This window comes from Cheilinus undulatus, linkage group 13 (assembly GCF_018320785.1).
Source record: "Cheilinus undulatus linkage group 13, ASM1832078v1, whole genome shotgun sequence".
Lineage (NCBI taxonomy): Eukaryota > Metazoa > Chordata > Actinopteri > Labriformes > Labridae > Cheilinus > Cheilinus undulatus.
This window is the reverse complement of record NC_054877.1, coordinates 15,508,643-15,529,904: the sequence shown is the minus strand read 5'-3', so window position 1 is coordinate 15,529,904 and position 21,262 is coordinate 15,508,643. Positions and strand designations below refer to the sequence as shown.

General features: G+C 39.4%; 1 protein-coding gene across 1 annotated transcript in view; it reads left to right on the top strand.

Moving 5' to 3' along the window:
- ak5 (adenylate kinase 5) overlaps window positions 1-21,262 on the top strand; it is a 140,431-nt gene that overhangs the window by 87,258 nt on the left and 31,911 nt on the right. Inside the window, exons 9-10 of the mRNA XM_041803723.1 lie at window positions 18,197-18,245; window positions 20,515-20,559. Of these exons, the coding sequence (XP_041659657.1) occupies window positions 18,197-18,245; window positions 20,515-20,559 (94 nt within the window). The remainder of the gene's footprint in view (window positions 1-18,196; window positions 18,246-20,514; window positions 20,560-21,262) is intronic.

Here is a 21,262-nt window from a genome sequence, read left to right as displayed (position 1 = left end):
GCAAATATACGTAATTCAATCCTGGATTAGACCTCTAGCCTTTTGTTTGTTTGCTTGTTTTAATACTGAAATTCTGTTTATTCTGAAAGGTATGCACCCTGGTTATTTCATGAATGTAACTGCCAGACCTTATTACTGTATCAGGTTGAATTTGAAAAAATAAATCAAAAATAGGGAATATGTTGGACTGGCAAACTATGTCACTTCTTTCCTGATAGAGGCAGCAGTTGTTAGAGCATGAGCAGTAGCATGAAGAATTAGTGCTGCTTCCTTCATAATGACCCTACAGAACCTCCAGCCCACCACAGCGTCTCCATTCTCATTTTGACAGACATGTTGGTTTAATATCTCAGTCCTGAGCACTGAGAATAATGAGCTGTGGATGACAATCACAGATTATTTGATCGGCTCACACAGGTGACTCATAGGAGAGGCTTGTGTGTAGAAATGATTAGCTGTAATGAAAACTGAGCCACTTAAGTGCTGCTGCTGCTGTTATTAACATCATCATCTTCCTTCTTAGATGTCAAACAAGGGGCAGGACTCCAAACCTAATGAAATCCCACCAACTGTGCACGTGTTTGTTTCAGTCTCAACATCTTTAGAGGGTTGGTCATGCAGTCCTGTGTAGACATTCATAATCATTGAGGGATTCACTGCTAATCACAACATTTTTTATGTTCCCCTTGGCAGCCCTGAGGGCACTTGTTGTGGCTTTAGAAACTGTTCCTCATGAGTCATAACAATTAAAATATTCACTCACTGGACACTTATGAGGTACACCTGATCAACTGCCACGTTAGTCACTTTAATCATCTTTCTCCTCTGTTCTGATGCTTGGTTTGAACTTCAGCAGACTGTCTTGACTGTGGCTACATGCCTTAATAAACTGGGGGAGAAGTTTTTGTTTTAATGAGCAGTTAAACAAGTATATAAAACAAAGTGGCTGGTAAGTGTATATTGTAGTGAAAAACTGTTTTGCTGCTAGAAACCTTACTCAGATCCTCACAGTAGTTTGAAAAAATGCACAGAAATCTCCCGTTCCTAGAGATTTACAATATAATTGGGGCTGAGGTATTATGATGTGAAAGGAGCAGAAAAAATGTGGAGCTGATCAGCTCCATCTACTAGATAAAGCTGGTTTAAACAGGCTACAGCAAGGTCATGGACACATTTGGATTTTCTGGAAACTGGAGCTACAGTCAGGGAGTTATTACTCTGCTTATTGGTTTCCAGAAATACAATGACAGGCTCCCTCTTTTGTGTAGAACTGGGAGGCAGTACTTGCTTTATAAACAGGGATGTTCTGTGGTATTCAGAGAGATTTTTCCTTAAGAATCATTCAACTTTATTTGATTGAAAATACAAATGATTAATTAATATACACTGTGTTTCCTTATGAACGGACAGGTAAAGTTTTTTGTTACCTTGACATGTTTCAATTGCCATGTTCCTGCAGTCTTCCTCAGAAGTGTCTTATCAGCTGATCTTAAGCAGGCTAGGTCATCCTGTCTTCACTGACTGGAGAAGGGGGCAGGGTGGCACGAATCAAGCATGACACATGTAAACGCACATAAGAGTTACTTGGCAGCCAAGGTCAAGCTCAATGGCATCTTCTTAGTCCAGGCCTTTTCATTCCCGGTAAAAAAGCCCAAAGACCAACAGCAGTTTTCAGACCCTTTGGACATTCCCAAGCTGATCAGGGATTGTGGCAACCCTACTACCCACCCTGACTGTATACTAGGCCATGCTTACTTACCAACACCCCTTTACTCTGTCCTAAAGATGTGGACTTTATTTTTTCAACAGATCTTTTTCTAATGCCCCTGGTATGTAGGGACATCTAGAGCACAACCTGGGTTGTATCAATACTCTTTACTGTTCAATGGTACCCTAAGGTGGGTTTACTCGCAGTTATGCACCTTACTTTTATATATTTGTTGACTGCTTTGATATATTTGATAAACCAAACTTCAGTTATCTGCAGCACTTTCATCCATGTCTTTTTTTAAATCCAAAACTCCCACTGAAATATTTGCATTATCAGTATGTTTACATGCACAGTTAAGTCAAACTGATATAGCTCAATCAGGACTGCCATCCTTGTCCTAGGATTTATTTACAGGAGCATGTACGCCTACACCACAACAGATGATGATATGTCTCTTTTAAGCCAGCCAATGTGGACCATTTTCTTGTTGACCTAGCTAACAAGTTAGCAAGCAGCTAGTTGGATGTCAAATGGCGAAAAAATTTCACAACCCCATGAACATTTAACTTATTCAACCTCTAGCTTACCTAAAGGCAGACAAAAGGAGAGGGGTCAGACTGTAGACTGCAGATCTCAGACACCTCCCTTGCAGACCACTACTATGAGACACCACCCGTGTCAGAATGGAAGGGATGTAATTTGTAGGTAAAACGTTTTAGAAGATTTATTTTTTAATTCAACTTCATTCATAACCAACGTCTGGCAGTTGTATTCAGGAAATAACCACATTGCAAACATTACAAACTAGGCAGCATGTCATAAACAAAAACAGAAAAAGGTCTGCTGTCTAATTTGGGGTTAAATCATGTATTGACCCATTTTAGAAGTAGTGAAGTGAACAATGGCTCATTTTAGCTATGTAAGCTATAGCTTAGGCTAACATACCTTCAATTGCTATGCAAGTAATATAACTTTGTAAGCCAATGCAGCTACAGTAGTGCTAGCTAAAGCTAAGGTGAGCCACTTGCATAACTTCTACAATGGGTATAGCTTTAGCAAACTTAGCATAATCTAATGTAGCTAGCATAGCTTTGTTTGCTTTAGCTTTGCCTTTGTTAGATACGTAGCTTTGTCACCTACGTAGCATACTTGGAAAATGTAACTATGTTTGCTTTAGATTTAGCTACTTCAGCTACGTAACTATGTTATCTAGGTAGCTTACATAGCTTCATTAGTTTTAGCCTTAGTTATGTTAGCTGTGTTAGAGTGTTTACATTGAGGACTTTATCAAACATTTTTACTTTAAACTTTGGGCCTCCTAACCTTTACCCTAGCCCTAACCGGAAATGTAATCTGATTTTTTTTTTTTTTTTTAGAAAGTTTTAGGTTGTATTTCTGTTCTGACAGATATGCATCTCACCAAAGTTGTTTGCAAAGGGAGGAGGGCATCTGTGATCTGCGGTCTGTAACAAGATTGTTTTGGATAAAAGCACAACTCCTGCTATGCTCAGCATTTATGCTATTTGACTTTTGGCTAAAAGCCCAATACAGAGACTACAGAGCACGAGCAGTGCTCCTAGTCCAGAAACATTACATGAAACTTTTAGATAAAATACTGGAAAGAAGCAACAAGTGGATGAGTGCAGACTGCATGAAGAGACCAGTGAATGGACACAGCTGGGGCACACTTATTTCCACAGCTTGTGACGTTTTCAGTTGAAGTTTTCTGTAAAGAACATTTCATAAAAAGTTTAAGGTCAAGGCTCTCTGATGAGGTCTGCTTCTTGCAGCTGGGTCTTTGCTCTGAAGGAGTGCAAGCTTCTCAGGTGCCCGAGTTGATTCAAGTATCAGATTAGGATGCCTCCTTTTGGAGGTTTTCCAGACACACCCTAGAGCTCGTTATGGGTATTATATACCAATATGGCCTGGAAACACTTCAGCAACCCCTAGGAGGAGCTGGAAAACCGGAGAGAGGGACATACGGGTCAACTAGCTCCAATACCGCAGGTTGGCACCAGATAAGTGAAGGTTGTCTGACAATCTGAATGTGCTTAGCAGAGGACAACACTATCAAACAGAACTGTACTTGTAGTCTACCTGTGGAAAAATGGCCAAATATTAATGGAAAGTTGTTGTTGTTGTTGTTGTTGTATTTTTTAAGATTAGGAATATTTGCACATTTAGAGAAAAGATCTATAAGTTCAGAAAACTTTGAACAATGCAAGAGAGTTTGCAAAAAAAAAATCACCATGAAATACCTTCTCTATACAAATAAAAGCTATAAGGTAATTTGATGATTGAAGAACAAGCTGAACTACAAATATTGCAGAAATAAGACATGTTAAATTTTTCATGTTTAACAGATATGTTTGCATAAATGTAATTATTGAGGTATTTCCTCAAAAAAAGAAACAAAATATTCAGTTAATGACTGAGTTAGACTTAAAAAATGGACTTATAAAACTTTAAAAACTGTTGAAAATTAGTAGTAAACTCACTACTGAGTACACAAATCGGAGTTATTTCAAAATATCCTCAGAAAAATAAATCCTGTGAAGCATTTGTCCTGGTTGTGTTTTTCTTACTTGCGTCCCTTCTTAATGCTTCACATCAGTGTTTAGCCATTCGTATCTTTCTGATTCAGTGCACTGAGCCTCAGGGTCAACATAAAAACTTCCACAAGACTTATAAAAATCCACTGAAATTCATATTTATGTCAAGCAGAAGCTGAATCATAGAGATGTTGGTCACCATCAGACTCAGTCATTCGTTGAAAAGAAAAAAAAAAAACCCTAAAGGTCCTTTCTTTGAATCTTAATCATCCGGTTGTTCCACTGCCAGAAAGAATCTCATGATGTCTGCTGAAATTCATAAATTCATGCTTTGTCATGGAGGAAGCCTTTAACCACTGGAAATTTTTAACAGAAGATGAAAAAGAAGATGTACTTCTTTAATCCCTCAAGGGGGAATTCAGCTTATACTGTCTGTTACTGCACATGCCACACAAAGGCTGAAATACATGCACATTAATGAAAAGAATCCCATGGACACAGGGACTGTTTTAATTATTTGGAGGCTGCCAGAAAAGATCAATATGAGGGCCATATTTATTCAGCTCAAAGCAACAGCAAGGGAAGAATATATTATAAAGCATCTCTTTTCGGGTAACAAGGCTAGAAAAAAGCTGCAGGACAAACCTAAATGTGAATTATAAATACCCAACAGTACTCTAAGAATCTGGCGATGTGCTGAGTTTGAGTTCTGATGCTCTCCTAGCATTTCTCTAACCTGACACGCGAGATGGATGTGTTTCACACATCCATCTGGGAAACCTTCAACACAAAGTGTTTGGGAAAGGGCAGATGCTTTGAAAAAAACTCTGAGTGTGATTGGGTGAATGTTCTGTCTGTCACATCTTTACGGGCCAATCAGAGCAACAAAACACGGGACGTAGCCGCAACCGAGGTGCGCCTGTGCAGCTACCAAGGAATAACGCGAACCATGGCGACTATAGACATGTCAGTACACGACTTTTGTCATTTTTGAAAAGAAAAAAACTCACCGCTGTTCTTTGCTCTTCTTTTAACGAAGAAATGTCATCAAGTTCTGATAAAACTGGTGCTTTAGCAGCATCCACGCTAAGCTCTTTCACCACAATTGTACCGGCCTCTTGTTTTTGCTTGTTTACGTCACGACTCCGCCGTGCCTGAAAGTACTGGCCCTCGTTGATGATTGGTCCTGTCACTTTCTAACCAGGTCCACACTTTTCAGACGGGAGCTTTGCAAGATGGATTCGCCAGTGAGAAACAAGGAAACGGGTGCATCCATCTGCTTTGCCATGTTTGCATTTCTCTCAGACAGGAACTTTAAATTGTTGAAGTTATTTCCTGTCTTTTGGTCGAATACCCATTCTTCTGCCATAAAACATATTTCTTATGTATTGCATTCACGTTATTGCATCACACACAAGAATCCACCAATTCATTGTTTCAATATGTCTGCTGGGATCTTCCTAACTTTGTTTCTTAACTTGATATGAAGACATTTAGGACCTTTTAAAAGGCTTGGACCACGCTGTTATCCTGGACTATGGGTCCTACCAGGGGATTTCTTGGGACAACTTAAACGCAATTGTTTTTTTATTCCCTCTTGACAATTTCTTTGTACAAACCTAATTATATTAGGCCCAAAAGAAACAACTTCCAGACTTGTTCCAAACTGGACTTGAATTGTCCTCACCTGACCCTTACAGACTTAGATACCAAGCACCACATTTAGGAGATTTGGTTTATGCCTTTGTCTTCTAAAAGTGGTGCAATGAAACAACCTGTAAGGCTTGCATTGCCTTGCATTTAAATTTTTGAAAAATATTAACCCAGTTTGAATTTGATGGCAGCAACGCATCCCAAAAAAGTAAGGGCAGGGCAACAAAGGCTAGAACAGTGAGCGGTACTCATGAAAAAGAGCTGGAGGACCATTTTGCAAATAATTAGGTTTATTGGCAACACCTCAGTAATGACTGGATATAAAGGGAGCATTTTAGACAGGCAAAAAATTTTCCTTAATGCAAAGTTGTGAAGACTTTAAAAATCCCACCATCTACCAGTCTTGTAGTACTCGAGTCCCAGAGTCAGAGTCAAGTACTACAAGACTCCTGATTTGGAGGATTCGTGACTCGACTTGCACTCGAGTGTCAGGACTCAAGTATGAAGAGAAGGACTCGATAGGCATAGAGCTGGCACTTATTTCCCTCTGGACAACAATATAGAGGTTTTGGAGTCCTTCTGTTATCATTGGTACCCCTCCTATCTGCTCAGAAAACTAGTAAAACAGAAATAAGTCATGGCGAGTCAGGAACTCCAAATAATCCAGGTTACACGGTTGCTGGTTTAAGTTTAAGCTGCAGTTTAGTGAGGAGTCTCTCCATCAACGGCTGTGTCGTCATGTCTTGTTCGACAGAGACAGCAAAGAGTAGCAAAAGACAAAACAGGTTTTATGGTCAGTCATGTATTCTATGTATAAGAATAAACTACATGGGTGAGGTAACGGGCAATGTGTTGTAGAAATAAATAATAATAAATAGTTGCTTGTCTATTTTGCCAAACATCATGTGTTTTAGCTTGTTAGCTAAAACACGTGTTAGCTTCTGTTTGTCTCCCTGGCACAAATAAGCTAACCTAGCATTGGATAGCTAACTAAGTTCACAAGTTAAAGATATACAAACTAACATAAAAACCCAATTTAATAAAGTTTCTGACAACATGGTAACGGTATAATGCTAAACACAAACTACTTACATGTGGCTGTGGTGTAATATTTTGGTCTTGCTCTGAAGACACACTGTTGTCGGTAGATAACATCGTAATGTTTACGGGGTGGTTTCCCCTCCTTCTTTTTCTTCCTGGGTTATTAGAAGTAATTCCGGGATGCTGCAATCTAATTTGAGCCGAAACAACCAATCAGAGTTCAACACCCCCCGAGTTCTCGGATTGGTTGGTGTGAAACACATCCATCTCGCGTGTCAGGTTAGAGAAATGCTAGGAGAGCATCAGAACTCAAACTCAGCACATCGCCAGATTCTTAGAGTACTGTTGGGTATTTATAATTCACATTTAGGTTTGTCCTGCAGCTTTTTTCTAGTCTTGTTACCTGAAAAGAGATGCTTTATTATATATTCTTCCCTTGCTGTTGCTTTGAGCTGAATAAATATGGCCCTCATATTGATCTTTTCTGGCAGCCTCCAAATAATCAAAACAGCCCCTGTGTCCATGGGATTCTTTTCATTAATGTGCATGTATTTTGTGGCACATTTGTAACACTGTGCACAACTTGAGCAGGCGCAAAGGGGAAGTTGAGCACAGACACAGTAAGCAGATTGAGAGAGAGGGAGAGACGGTTTGAGCGAGCGGGCTGCTTTCTGCCTGTGCACAGAGGAAGAGTCTGTGAAAGAGCATAGAAAGAAACTGAGTGCAGAATAGGTTTTTTAATTGCTCAACATAAAGTTTCTCTTCGAGCAATTTTAATTTTTCCTTGAAATATGGTTAGTGTGCTCGCACAATTTATTTTCCTGCGCTCAAAGATTCCCATTGCTCGCTCAGAATTGAGGCACAAATATAACTCCATACAATGTACAAGAGCAACATTTGCTCCCATCCAGACTCAACTCTCTGAGTGACATAATGCTAAACCACAAAACACATCCATCACAACAGCATGGCTTTGCTGTAGAACAGTCTGGGTGCTGAACACATAGAAAACATTTGGCCAATTGGGGTTATAATTATGAACGTCATTTCAGTTTGCATGGACTGTTTTTCTTTTTTTTGTTTTGTTTTGTTTTGTTTTGTTTTTTGTTAGTGCCAGCCCTGAGTTGGTTAACCGTGAAAACTGTCATATTGATCGTGGCCTATCCTGTTGTCAGAGAGACGACTGATTAAGGGGTTGCATTACTCTGCAGGGAATTACAGTCACGTCAGGAGAAGTCAATTAGATTGGTCCTGATGAGGCTAATGAACTTAGCAGCACATAAGTGAAAGGACTTGATGAAATCAGCAATATGTTAGGGATATAACTTATGCACATTGAAATAGCCACTAGATATTAATCACTTTAATATGTCAAATATGAGCCTATTACAGATAAGCTTTACCTGTTTGAACTGCGTTCTTATATTTGTCTTTAAATTAATTTCTGAGCTGCTTTCACTTTTCTCCTTTTGAGTGAATTGTATGTTAATGAAAATGAATTCTAGGTTCAATGCCATTCCAGTTCCCCCCTGTATTACCATATCAGATTGAATATTGCTGCATGCCCCCATGAGGATTTCCAGTTCAAGAGGGTTAGAGTGGACCTCTTACCTGTTGCCATGGTGATTGATTTTATCGGGGCTCCATTAATGTTGGCTTTTTTTTTTTTGGTCATGGTGCACTTACTGATCTCCAAGTGAACCTTGATTGAAATAGCTCAAATCAGCTGCTCTGTGACTAGAAACCTTCTCATCTGAAACGGGGCCCTGAAGGCGAGGCTTGTGTCCGCGTCCATTCAAGAGTTTTGTTTCATGAGGGGATCACAGAGCCCATCGCACAGACTCTTGTCGCTATTTCTGAAGTTCACGTAGGAGTAGGTTCTTTAATACATGTCAACATGCATCACATACAACATAAAATAAGCATTCCCCAGGAATAACACCGACTTTTTGTGTGTTTATTCTACATATCTCATGTGCATCACATGTAAGAGTGCGTGCTATGCATGTGTTTCTCCCTCTGAGTCATCGGACCAGTTGGTGTACCCACATGCCAGCCTGGCTCGTCCTTGGCATCCAGCACTCCCCCACACTGACGGCATTATTCAACACTGACAGAGTTCGCCTTCACTTTATTCTGAGTCTCTGCTGCTCTCCTCCTGTCTGTTTCTGCAGCTCTGACCTCTCAGCACACTGCCTCATGTTGAAATCACAACCATTACAAGTCCATCTCAGAGCAACCAGAGGTCAGGAGCGACGGTAATGGATGGAAATGTCATGGGAGGTTGTTGCTTTCCTTCAGTCATCTGTAGATGAAGTGTAGCAGTTTCCTGATAGGTTGGTGGTCTTTTATTTGTTAAAAACAAAATAAAGTAACAAAACAGGAGTATTTTTAAGGCAAAATATGAAAATTAGAAGAGTTGTGCACAGCGTGCACATTAGCACTAAGTATGTTGTGGTTTGGTATAGAAAATCTGCTAGTAAACATCCCAATCATCACTTGTCTTCAAGTACAGATAAAAAAAAATGGGACCAAAATCATGTTGTTATTTCACTGATGTTATCATCAGTCCTTTTCAATGTTTGCTCATGTTTGGCACCAACTACATGAGCAGAAATGTGGCTCAGTGGAAGAACATGTTGTCCTAAAATTGTTAGACTGAAGTCCTCGATTCCTCAAGAGCACATGTTGAAGCATCCTTAGGCAAGACACTGCATCCCCATTTTTGGAAACCCTTGGCTAGCTTCTGAAAGAACAGCCTCTGAGAAGGACAGCTAACTCTCAGAGCTTTAAGACTCCTTTTCCATGCGCTACCTTTGTTAACAGTCCAACTACCAATTTGAGACATGAGTTAAAGTTGAGAAACAACATCTGAAAGTAGATATTTGCTTGTGCTTGTATGCTAATATTGTAGATGTTTATTACTGCCAATCATCATCAAACCAGTGCTTCGCAGTGCTCAGTCAGTGCTTTCAGTCATGGCATCATCTTCCTTTAAGCATACAGTTATGAATTTCAAAGTTGCCCAATCTGCTCACATTTAAGGGGCAGATTTTGTGACTTCCAAAAGTTTGGACCTCATCTTAGGAGAGCTTTAATACTTTCCATCTTACTGTACAGTCCATGGTGCTGATGGGCATCTTGTCACCTGGCATAGCAGTCACTACATTAGTGTACAGTAGAAGTGTGTGAAAAGGGGAACTTAGAAATGTAGTGGGAAGCACTTGAAGTGCTTGGAAGCACAATGGTACTTCAGAGGTGCCATGGCAATGTAAATCTGCTTCAGACTGAGAATATGGGTCACAAAGCTGTTTCCAGTGCATCTTGAATGTGCAGCAAAACCTTGTTGATGTAAGGAAGCTTTGCTTTTACTCTGAAGAACAGGTATTTTTGATATTTTTCTCAAATGTTAACCCTATTTATTTCCTTTTCTAAGGATATCAAAGCTGGTTGTCCGAAGTTTGTGATGCAGTTTCTCAAGAAATTACCAGAATTTTAATGCTATCTTGGGAAAATGGAGTCAGATCAAATGCATGCTTGCATGTCCTTCCATTGAAATGTGCTTTTTAAACATGTTTTGTCTCATTTCTTAAGCTTCAAACTGCAACATTTGTCATTAGGTAAACTGAGCGGATGATTTTGGTCATGATTTCTTTGTGGTGGGTCCTGATGCTCAGCCAGTTGAGAACCACTGTTTTAAACATCCTGATAGACATATCTACCTTTCTGATCAGACAACTCTATTTCTATTTTGAGTGTTTTTCAAAAAATTTATCTGCTGTAAATTAAGTTCATGGTGAGAGGAAGATCTTGCAATACACAAAAAAACTCATCAAAGGTTTGCAAGTAATGGAAGTGCCTTACATGTTGAAGACACTTAGTCGGCCCATCCATCCAGCCTCCTCTCTTAACAGACTCATTTGAACCTCGCCTGGTTTCCTTTTGTGCTCCCATCTTAATTGCTTCACCATCACTTCGGGGTAATTATATGTCATCTGAGGCACTTTCTGTCAGTCCTCTGTGATAACATTCTGCTGACTGATATGAATGCTTACAGTGTTCAGCTGTCAACATTGTTTCATGTGTACATGAAGACTAAACGATGAGAAGGCTCAACATCAGAACTACACCTGCACTGAAACCATCACAACACTTCAGCTCTAATGATTGTGCAGTGTGCAATCTCTGGCTTCACTGGACAATGTTCAAACCTTATTCGATTTGAAAAACAAGGGATAGTGCAGATGTAAGGGCACTGTTAACCACTTTCAACACATAGTCCTCTGAATATACACACTCAATGATTCAGCCAAACAATAACACCACGCTCCTGCAATGCCATCAGTGTTAAGTTGGTGATTCCACAGACATGAGATCTCACAGAAACTCATTATCAAACGTGCCTTAAGTGGAAAAAAACATAGAGGATGTTAAGCATCATCAGCTTGCATCCTGATGTATGCTGTGTTTTGCTGTGAAAAACAAATTAAAAGAAACAAACCCTTGCTGGAAGGATGATTTAGCTGTGTTTATGTTCACTGCCATGTTTATTGGTGGTAAAAGTATGCAAAGTATGGTTGTTGACACAGCCTGGTCTGTTTACTTGCACTGGCTATTTTGGGTATTCCATCAGAGGAAGCCATATAAGGAATTCTTGAGCCCAAAGTCTAGTTTGTTTAGGTCAGTATGAATGCAAATGAATGGCCCTCTTGGAGAGGTTGTCTCAGACCTGATTCAGGTGGACTCTGGCATGGTTCGGATGAGAATTGAATGCAGTCTCGCCTGGATACAGTGATGTCATCTATATGACGTCACCATAGAAACTAAACTTCTTTCCATAGCGTGGTAGTTTGTTCACATTTTTCCTCAATAAAAGACAGAAATTAGCAGAATCAAGTCAACAAATTTTGTAGACAGTGAGATGAGATGCAAAGGCAATAAATGTCTCCTGTCACCTCAAAAACCTGTGTATCCACGATGCATGAGCACATTCAATCCACAGTGGTTGCCATGGTAGCTTCTTCTTCTGTCTCCTCCTTGGCAAGTTTGTAAATCAGCTAAGTGCATACTGCCACCTGCTGTATCAGACTGATGCATACACATGTGGGCTCGGGCACAGATCAATGTTGCTAGTGTGAAAGCAAGTAGGAGCAGTAATATAATCATATTAACACCACATATTTGGAGATTATTTGGACAAGCGATCAGCTTTGACAAGTCTTGATCAGCTGACACATTACCGACTGTTAGGGGGAGTAAATGGGGCCAAAAATGGGGCTGTAGCCAGCCTCATGGAGATGTCTTTAGAAGCTAATATTGGTATAACTGAATTTGTATTCATCACAGTAAGGGGGTCATTGTTCAGCACTCGTCACACACAAAATACATTTGAACGGAGAAAAAAATGTAGTCACACATGGCGTTAAGTGCGCTGCTCAGGCTCCATTACAACGCCCCATAATGTGTTTACATAAGCTAGTTGAGGTTCTGCATTGACATTTACAAGTTGTAATTTTTCAAGTAGCCACTCTACCCGACTCTTTACCTAAAACTAGGTTTTTTATTTAATTTTTTTCAATCTCTGTTGCTTTTTATTTTGCATCTCTTTTTTGTCATTACAGTCTGCATTAACAATAACACTACCTGAAACAAACTTTAATCTGCACTACTTTCAGTAAAAAGTAATAAATGAGAAAAATCTAGAATCAAAATCTTGGAGTTGATTGTACTTAATTCTCAACTGACTAAACCTTTGCTGAACCAGAGGAATGAAATGAACCATGACCTCTGTGAACCATTACACCCCTCATATTGGATCATAGCTCCAGGATGTGTCTCCTTCTGTGAAATGCATAAACATTCAGTGAAATATCTTGTGTTTAGAAGGAGAACGAGGACCATTATGTCTTTCTCTCCACACTCAACAGGCAGATGGTCTTCTCACGCTCCATTTATGTGCATGTTGGATGTTTTTTTCTCAAATTTGAAGTTGGATGCTCAGTTTTCACACTTTGTTTCCTTTTGTGGTGGGAAGTGAAGTAAACATGGAGGTGGTGAGGCACATGATATATTCTGATCACTGCATAGCAGAGAAACCTGCCTGCAAAGACAAAAGAAGTCTGTTTCTTGTTCACAGCCAGAGATTTGTGAATGTGTTGCATGATTTGACTCATTTCAACAGTCAACAAAGATTGTGAGGCTGCAGAGAGTGTTAGATAATTCAGTTATATCATACTTAGATTAGCGTGCATTCATTTTAAATTTCAATCATCCTACTCTTTCGACCTTGTGCTCCCATGACAAGTCATTTTTTTATTCATTATTATCATTACATCATTATGCATTTGAGGGCAGCATATTCTATCAATCTTTTATAATCAAGTTACAACTCTACATCTCATATTTTTTTAAGGTACAGTGCCTGTAAAAGTATTCACTGGATGTTTTACCTAAAAAGGTAAAAAGGTAAAACATCCAGTGATTTACAGAGTCAGTAAAAATTGACTCTGTAAGTCATTAATGCTCAATACAGTTTGGCTTTTTTTGACAAAACAATTACAAAATAAACACTTTAATGTCAAAGTGAAAACACATTTCTATAAGGTAATGTCAGTCAATTAAAAAAATCTAATGTAAAATAAGTGACTGCATAAATATTCACCCCCTGTAAAGTCACTGACCTAATTCAACAGAGGTCTTGCCATTTAATGCTAATAGTCTCAGGATCAGTGAAATGGGGATCACCTGAGTGCAGTGAATGTCTCAAGTGATTTCAGTATTAAGACACCTTTGTCTTGAAGGTCTAGTCACTGGTTAATCAGTATTCCTGGCTACCATTACACCATGAAGACAAAGGATACTCCAAGAAACTCAGAAAAAGGTTATTGAAAAGTTGAGAGATGGATCCAGAAAAATTTCCGAGGCACTGATCATCCCCCGGAGTCCCCCAATCATCAAGAAATAAAAGGAATATGGTACGTGTGTAAGTCTACCTCCATCAGGCCATCCTCACGCTGAGAAGGTCAAGTGAGAGAGGTCACCAAGACACCTATGACTACTCTAAATGAGTTACAAGCTTCAGCAGCTTTATGGAAGAGCAGTGAAGAGAAATTCATTGTTACATAAAACCCATTAAAACTCGACTACAGTTCACCAAAAGGCATCTAGGAGACTCCGTGGTCAAGTGGAAGAGGGTCCTTTGGTCTGATGAGACCACAATGGTGCTTTTCGGCCATCAGACAAGACAGTATGTTTGGGGGACACCAAACACTGCACATCATCACAAGCACCAGATTCCCACTGCGAAGCATGGTGGTGACAGCACCATGCCGTTGGAATGCTTCTCAGCAGCCATCCCTGGAAGGCTTGTAAAGGTAGATGGTAAATTCAATGCGGCAAAATATAGGAAAATCCTGGAGGACAATCTAACTCAGTCTGCACGAGAACTATGGCTTGGGAGAAGATTTCTTTTCCAGCAAGACAATGACCTGAAGCGAAAGCTACACAGAAATGGTTTAAAGACAACAAGGTGAATGTTCTGTGGGGGGGGGCAGGTCCAGACCCTGACTGACTTAAAGGAGGTGAATAGTTATGCTATCACTTATTTTATCCAACATATTTTTGTTTAATTGACATTACTTTGTAGAAATATATTTTCACATTGACATTAAAGAGGTTTTTGTTTTTGTCAAAAAAAAAAAACACATTAAATTTACCATGATTAATTCATAAAATCATTAAAAAGGCGAAACATCCAAGGTGGTGAATACTTTTTAAAGGCACAGTAAAACATGCATTTTTCAGAGATGTTCAGTAGAGGTCCTACTTTGGCACCAGTCTTTCAAAACAAAAAAATGCTCTTCATTGGCAATCCCTCATTAAATGTTCTTAACAAGTGTAGCCATAACATTGATTTACATTCAGATATGCATCCAAAGACATTTCCTTTCATATATATTTTTTAATGTTGGAGACTGAAGATGTACAGTAGTAGTATATTTGATATATTTGATCAAATATAGCATATTAAACCTCTAAGTATGAATATGGTACCATTTCATCTTCCATTTATCACCTCTTTGGGTCCTAAAATACAATATTTAACACTAGTAGGGTTGAAGTCAGCATTTATATTACTTTATGAGTATGAAACTCTTTAATGAGGAAAAGTTGAATACAATTATTTTGAATTGATTAAAGACACTTTCATCTATTTCCTACTCTTTCCACTGTGTTGTCACTCCAGTTCAGGTATCAAAACCAGAGTGGGATTTTACACTACTTTCAGCACATCAGTATCTACATGCTGTTAAAAATGAGTACTCCTGGCGTGCCAGTAGTTGAGTGGTTAAGGCGCATGCCATGTACGCAGGCGACCCGTGTTTGAATCCGGCCCGTGGCACTATTTCCTGCATGTCTCTCCTCGCTTTCTCCCCTGTTTCCGACTCTATCCACTGTCCTATCAAATAAAGGCAAAAAGGCCAAAAATAAATCTTTAAAAAAAAAAAAAAAAAAAGAGTACTCCTGTACTCACCAATCATAATTACCGTAACAAAAAAAACAAAAGCTGCTGTTTTCTCACTATTTTTTTAATGCTTGCTGCTCATTAGCACTTCAAATCCCACTTGTGAATGAAATAACAAGAGGTGACAGCATAACTGAGGGTCATTAACCTTGTAATAAAAACATCAACATCAGTCACCATCAGTGAGATTGTCTAAACTTAATTCGGTCAACTCCTTCACATACCTCAACACACCACTCTGAGACAAAATAGCAAACAATAACATCATCTAATGGAGAAATCTGCCCATTTGTGTGTGGGAATAGTCACTTTATAGATGCTTCTCTGTCCCAGTACATGTGCTTCACTCTCGTAGCTTTATGAAGGCTTTCACCGGGCTCAGCAAACAGAATCAAGTCTTCTCCTTCCATTAAACCTAATGTGAACACATTTCTAGTCACCAGTATTGTTATTAACAGGCTAATCTTGTCCACTCTGGTATAATCAGAAATGGCATGTGCTAAGAGGTCCCTTTTGAGTCATATGTCCCTTGACAGTTACCGTAGCTGTTTAAGGCAGTTGCTGTTATCCATTTATCTGTTCTTATAAAGCCAGAGCCATGGCTGTAAAAGTTATACCTCTATACTGTTTATTTAATAAATTCTTATTAATTCTTAACAAGTTTATTCAGTTAGAAAAACACAGAAAGTTAGAGTACACATGTTTACATGTAAATCAGTGGAAATAAGGTAGCTCAAAACTGTGTGCAAAGTGCACAAGTAATCAGAAATTACTGGAATAATGATGGACACACTGAGTAAACATGAGTTCTTGAATAACAAGACACATCCCTACTACAATGCCCCAAATGTAGAAAAACTATAATGCTATTTACAAATGGATTAAGAAAGAAAATAGACACCTGATAGAGAGAGAAAAGGCTCATATTTTAGAACACAAAGCAAGACTTAAAAGACTCTGAAAGATGGGAAGCAATTTCAGTATCAATGTCAATTTTGAACATTTTCAGCTGTTGTGGATATCCTGTGTTTTATATTTGCCTGTCTCTGGTTTCCAAATCTGTAGATCAAAAGAAATTATGTTTTTTAACAGTCATCAGCAGGGCTTTTGTGCAGAAAGATGCTGAAGATACTTTGACAGAGACTCTTTATTGGCAGTGTCTTTGACTGCTTAAAGAATTAACTTGAATTGAAAGAATCGGATTTCCAGGAAAGATATACATATTGAATTTAGAAGAAAATTATTTTCTGCCAATTTCTATGCCCTGTCTAGACATGTGTCTGTAACTCTGAGCTGATGATTCAGAGATGAGGCTGCAGAGTTTCAGTCCTCCTCCAGGTTCAGAACATGAGTCTGCTCCAGGGACACCAGCTGAAGTTTCTCTTGGCTGTCTCTCTCTTGCTACAACACACTTTCCTTTTTTATTATCTTAGTCTCTGAAACTTTCCTGTTTTTTACCACGCACTCTGAACTGTTCCTTTGTGCTTTGTTTTACTATTGTGTCCCTTTTAGGTTGGTAAATATTTCCCTAACCTTACACATGTGGGCACGCCATGATTTCTGGTCTTAATACCACAGGAAGCCATTATATTTTACACAATAAAGCACCTTTAGTTTTGTGAAAACATTGTGGAGGAGGCCCTTTCCTGTTTTAATACAACTATGACCCTAAACACAAGCTAGGAGAGTGATAAAACAAAGATTCTCTGGACCAGCTGTACTGTACATTTGGTGAAGTCTATTTGGGTGTCACCAGACCTTTAAATGGCCTTTATCCATAGCAAACCAGTACTAATACAACGACCCAACATCCTGGGACCTTAAAAGGCCACACTAGGAAGTGAGAGGGAAGGGTGGTTAAATAAAACAAATGCAAAACTTCAACTAAGGAGCATGGACTAATATGAAACCATTGAGTTTGGAGGGCTCTAGTGTGGATTTCTCGACATCAAATTATGCAGTTTTAGTCATAAAAAAGTCCTCACATTTTAGTCACTCTCTCTTTCAGGTGCTCTGGGCGCTCTTTCTTTAAAGGGGCAATGCAGACTGAAATCTCTTTGTCCAAAATAATTACTATAACAAAGGGTCTTAAACAACCTTACCTCAGGAAATATCAAAACTTTCCTTTGCAGTCTGTGATGACTCAGTGTTAAAGCTTTAAGGTGAAGACTGAAATGAATCAATCAGCCCATGGATCAGCACATTGCCACCCTAGCAAGCTGTTTCAGTCAGGATCAGACCAATATCCCATTCCAGGATTATATCCCTGGTTCAGGGGTTGCAAATCCATGTGTAAGTAAATGATTATTTAACTAGAAAAGCACTCAGAGAGTGCAGACCTCCCTAATTAGCCCTATCTCCCAGTAGTGATCTTTTAAAAAACTTCCTGGATCCAGACAGTGATCCGAATCACTCCCAAAATCTAATCAGTTCTTCCTTATGCCATTTCTGACATTTCCTGAAAATGTCATCAAAATCCATCCCTAACTTTTTGAGTTATGTTGCTAACAAACAAACAAACAAACCCTGCCGATCACATAACCTCCTTGGCGGAGGTAACTAGGTACCCCTAACAGCTGTTGTGTCAACAGGCAATAATCCAACTCTACATTACATCTGCTGTGATTGGATGATAGTCTATTGGTGAGGGCATGGCGATGGAAAGCATGTACACGCACAAGTGTGGAATTTTAATCATTGTCTCTTTTGTTGCAGGTTGAAGAGGAGGAAGAAGAATTTGGTTTTGCTGAAGGAACAACAGAAAGTGAGTTTATGTAATGATTGATTTTGATTGATTTTCTGTACAAACAGCCAGACACACGCACACATAACACGCCTTATCACCAAAGCTTTATAAACAGTTACAAATTTTCCCCCTGGTGCCTTTTTTCATAAACTAGCAGCAGACTCCATTCATTTCATCACACACACACAAACACAGTGTTTCATCAAGGTAAATGTCACTCGTGTCATGCAACTGTTATTCATCAGGAGGCTCAATGAACTTCTCTCTGCAGCCGTAGGTGTGTGCCTCTGCTTGTGTGCTTTCATCAGTGTTGCTCTGCCTCAACAGTATTGATTGTGTAATAGAGGGGGAGGAAGGCTCATCTGTTGATTCACTGTTGCTGGTTGAATGTGATGGCTATCTCATCAGCTAGCTGTCGCGATGCTAATATCCCCCTGCAGCAACCGAAGGACAAAGAGGATGAGTAGGAGAACATCAGCCTGATGAAAGAACAAACCTTGGGACACTTTGGCATTTCATATCCCATGAAAAACTGTGATGGTTTGGGGGAGTGGTCGTTGCTTGTGCAGAATATTAAAAATATCTGCAGAAACAATGATGACCATCAAAAATTAATAATCACTCTCAGTGGCTAGATGCACAGCTGTGCAGTAGATGATGCTGTTGCCTCACAGCCAATAAGATTCCTGAGAGCAAGATGAGGATGATGGAGGAGAAGAAAGAAGGGACAGAGAGCAAGATGAGGCTAATAAACACATGAACTAATTTGAACAAAATAAAACAAGTAAATTAAATCCAACTATATTTAAAGTAATGCTCATTGATCTAGGGAAATAAATTTAAAAAATAAATTAAATTGCACTGATATTCATAAAACAACAGTTTTTGCTTGGCTAAGGGGGTCCCTGTGTAATTTTCTTTCCGAGTGCCCAAAATTCTTAGCTGTGCCCCTGCTTGGATCACTTCAAGTTAGGGCAGCTTATACACTGTAAAATAAATTTAACTTGATAGGTTCAAGTACAATCAGTGCATTCAAGGCAGCATGTAACAGCATACTTTCCCTCTCTATTTAGCTCTAGAGCCTGTATCAGACACCACTCATGTTACTTCACCCATGACTAGGTAAACAGAGATGGAGGTTAATCCACAGATGATCTTATATGGTGATCATGTAAAATAACACAGCTGTACTCAGCAAAAAAAAGAATGGTGTGAGGCCCACCATGGTGGGGAGGAGTGGATATCTCCTTCTTCATCTTAATCTTGGCTGCACTGCCTGTTTACTGCTAGCTTGGGTGAAATTTCAGGATCACATACAGCTGGGTGGAAAATGTCATCAGGCTTGTGGGAAGAATTTTAAAACAGAGTTGTGGCTTAAAGATGACAGTGTTGATCAGTGTTTTGAATTTCTATCAATTAGACCAATCAATCAGTGCACTAATCCTCATCCATGGATCGTTATACTCCTAATAGCTGCCCTGCTGACTGGTGACCAGTCCCGTGTGTACCCTGCCTTTTGCCGCATGAAAGGATTGGCTCCAGCTCCCTATGACCCTAAACAGGATTATCTGTATGAATATGATTATAATGAATGGATGGCTAAAGTACCCACAGCTGCTTCTACTCCTCCTGCCATCTTTGGCTGAACTTGCCCTTCTTACAGAATAATACAGAATATACTCTTTGAGACTTACTTTTACAATTACAACCCCAGTTCTGAAAAAGTGCAATGGTTCTCTCTGGGTACTCTGGCTCCCTCCAGACATGCTCATTGGGTTAATTGGTGACTCCAAATTGGCTGTAGGGGTGGGTGTGACAGTGCCTGGTTGTTTGTCTCTATATGTCAGCCCTGTGATTTACTGGTGACCAGTCTAGAGTGCACCCTGCCTCTTGCCCAGTGACAGCTGGGATTGTCTCCAGTCCCCTGCAACCCCAAACAGTATAGTGGTGTAGATAATGGATGAATAAACCCATAGTTTATTTCACAATAGAACATAAACAACATATCAGATGTTAGGCTTGAGATATTTTACCATTTTATTAAAAAACTATTAGCTTATTTTGAATTTGATGGCAGCAACACATCTCAAATAAGTAGGGACAAGGCAACAAAAGGTTGAAAAAGTAATATTGTAGAGAGGCAGAGTCTCTCAGGCATGATTCTGTTCAGGAAATCACTGCATGGACTCAGGAAATGAGAGGAAGGAAGAGTAAAGTTAAAGTTTGCTGTCTGAGTTGATCTCCTCCGTGTTTAACTCTGATCTTCTCTCTTTGTGTCCTCTGAAAGGTTATCGTACAGAACAGAAGAAACCAAAGGTCATCTTCGTGATTGGTACGTACATAAGGATGACATTCACACAGTCATAGTAAGTATAATAATGAGCAAAGGCTGAATGCTGGGCTGGCTGACAGCAGCTGTAAAACTAACACAGAGCTTTTTGGCACACACTCTCTCTCTCTCACACACATCTTTAAAAAATCAGAGGAGCCATTTTAGTTTTAGTTTTAGTTTGCATGTTTTAGTTCTATGTTATTTGACTGTTAGCAGGTACCACGCACATTAAAGTGATCTTTAAAAGATCACACTCCTTTATCAGTTTGAGGTTAATGTCTCTGGATCAGTGGAAGGATTACATGCTCCTACACAGAAAAACCCTAAAGCTCTTCTGATAATATCTGAGCTAAAACCGTCATGTCACCAAGCTTAAAGTAAAGCCATTTCAGAACTCTGAGTAGCTGATATTTAAGGTAAGTCATGATGAATCACAGTGATCACAATTTTCATATTTCAGTCCTTTTTTTAGGCTTTTCTAAAGCAGAAAATGTCAAACCCTCTGCAGAGATTGGCCCTTTTTCTGTTTTTCTGTGTGTTGGTGTAAATATACTTATGATCACTTTATTAGGTACACTCAAGGCCACCCATAAGGGGGGATAAAGGGGGGGCCTTCTGGGGCCCAGCCAAATGGGGGGGCTACGAAGACGTCAGCAAAATCATGGTCCATTTTAAAGTTAATCTGTGATATCCATATTTTTAA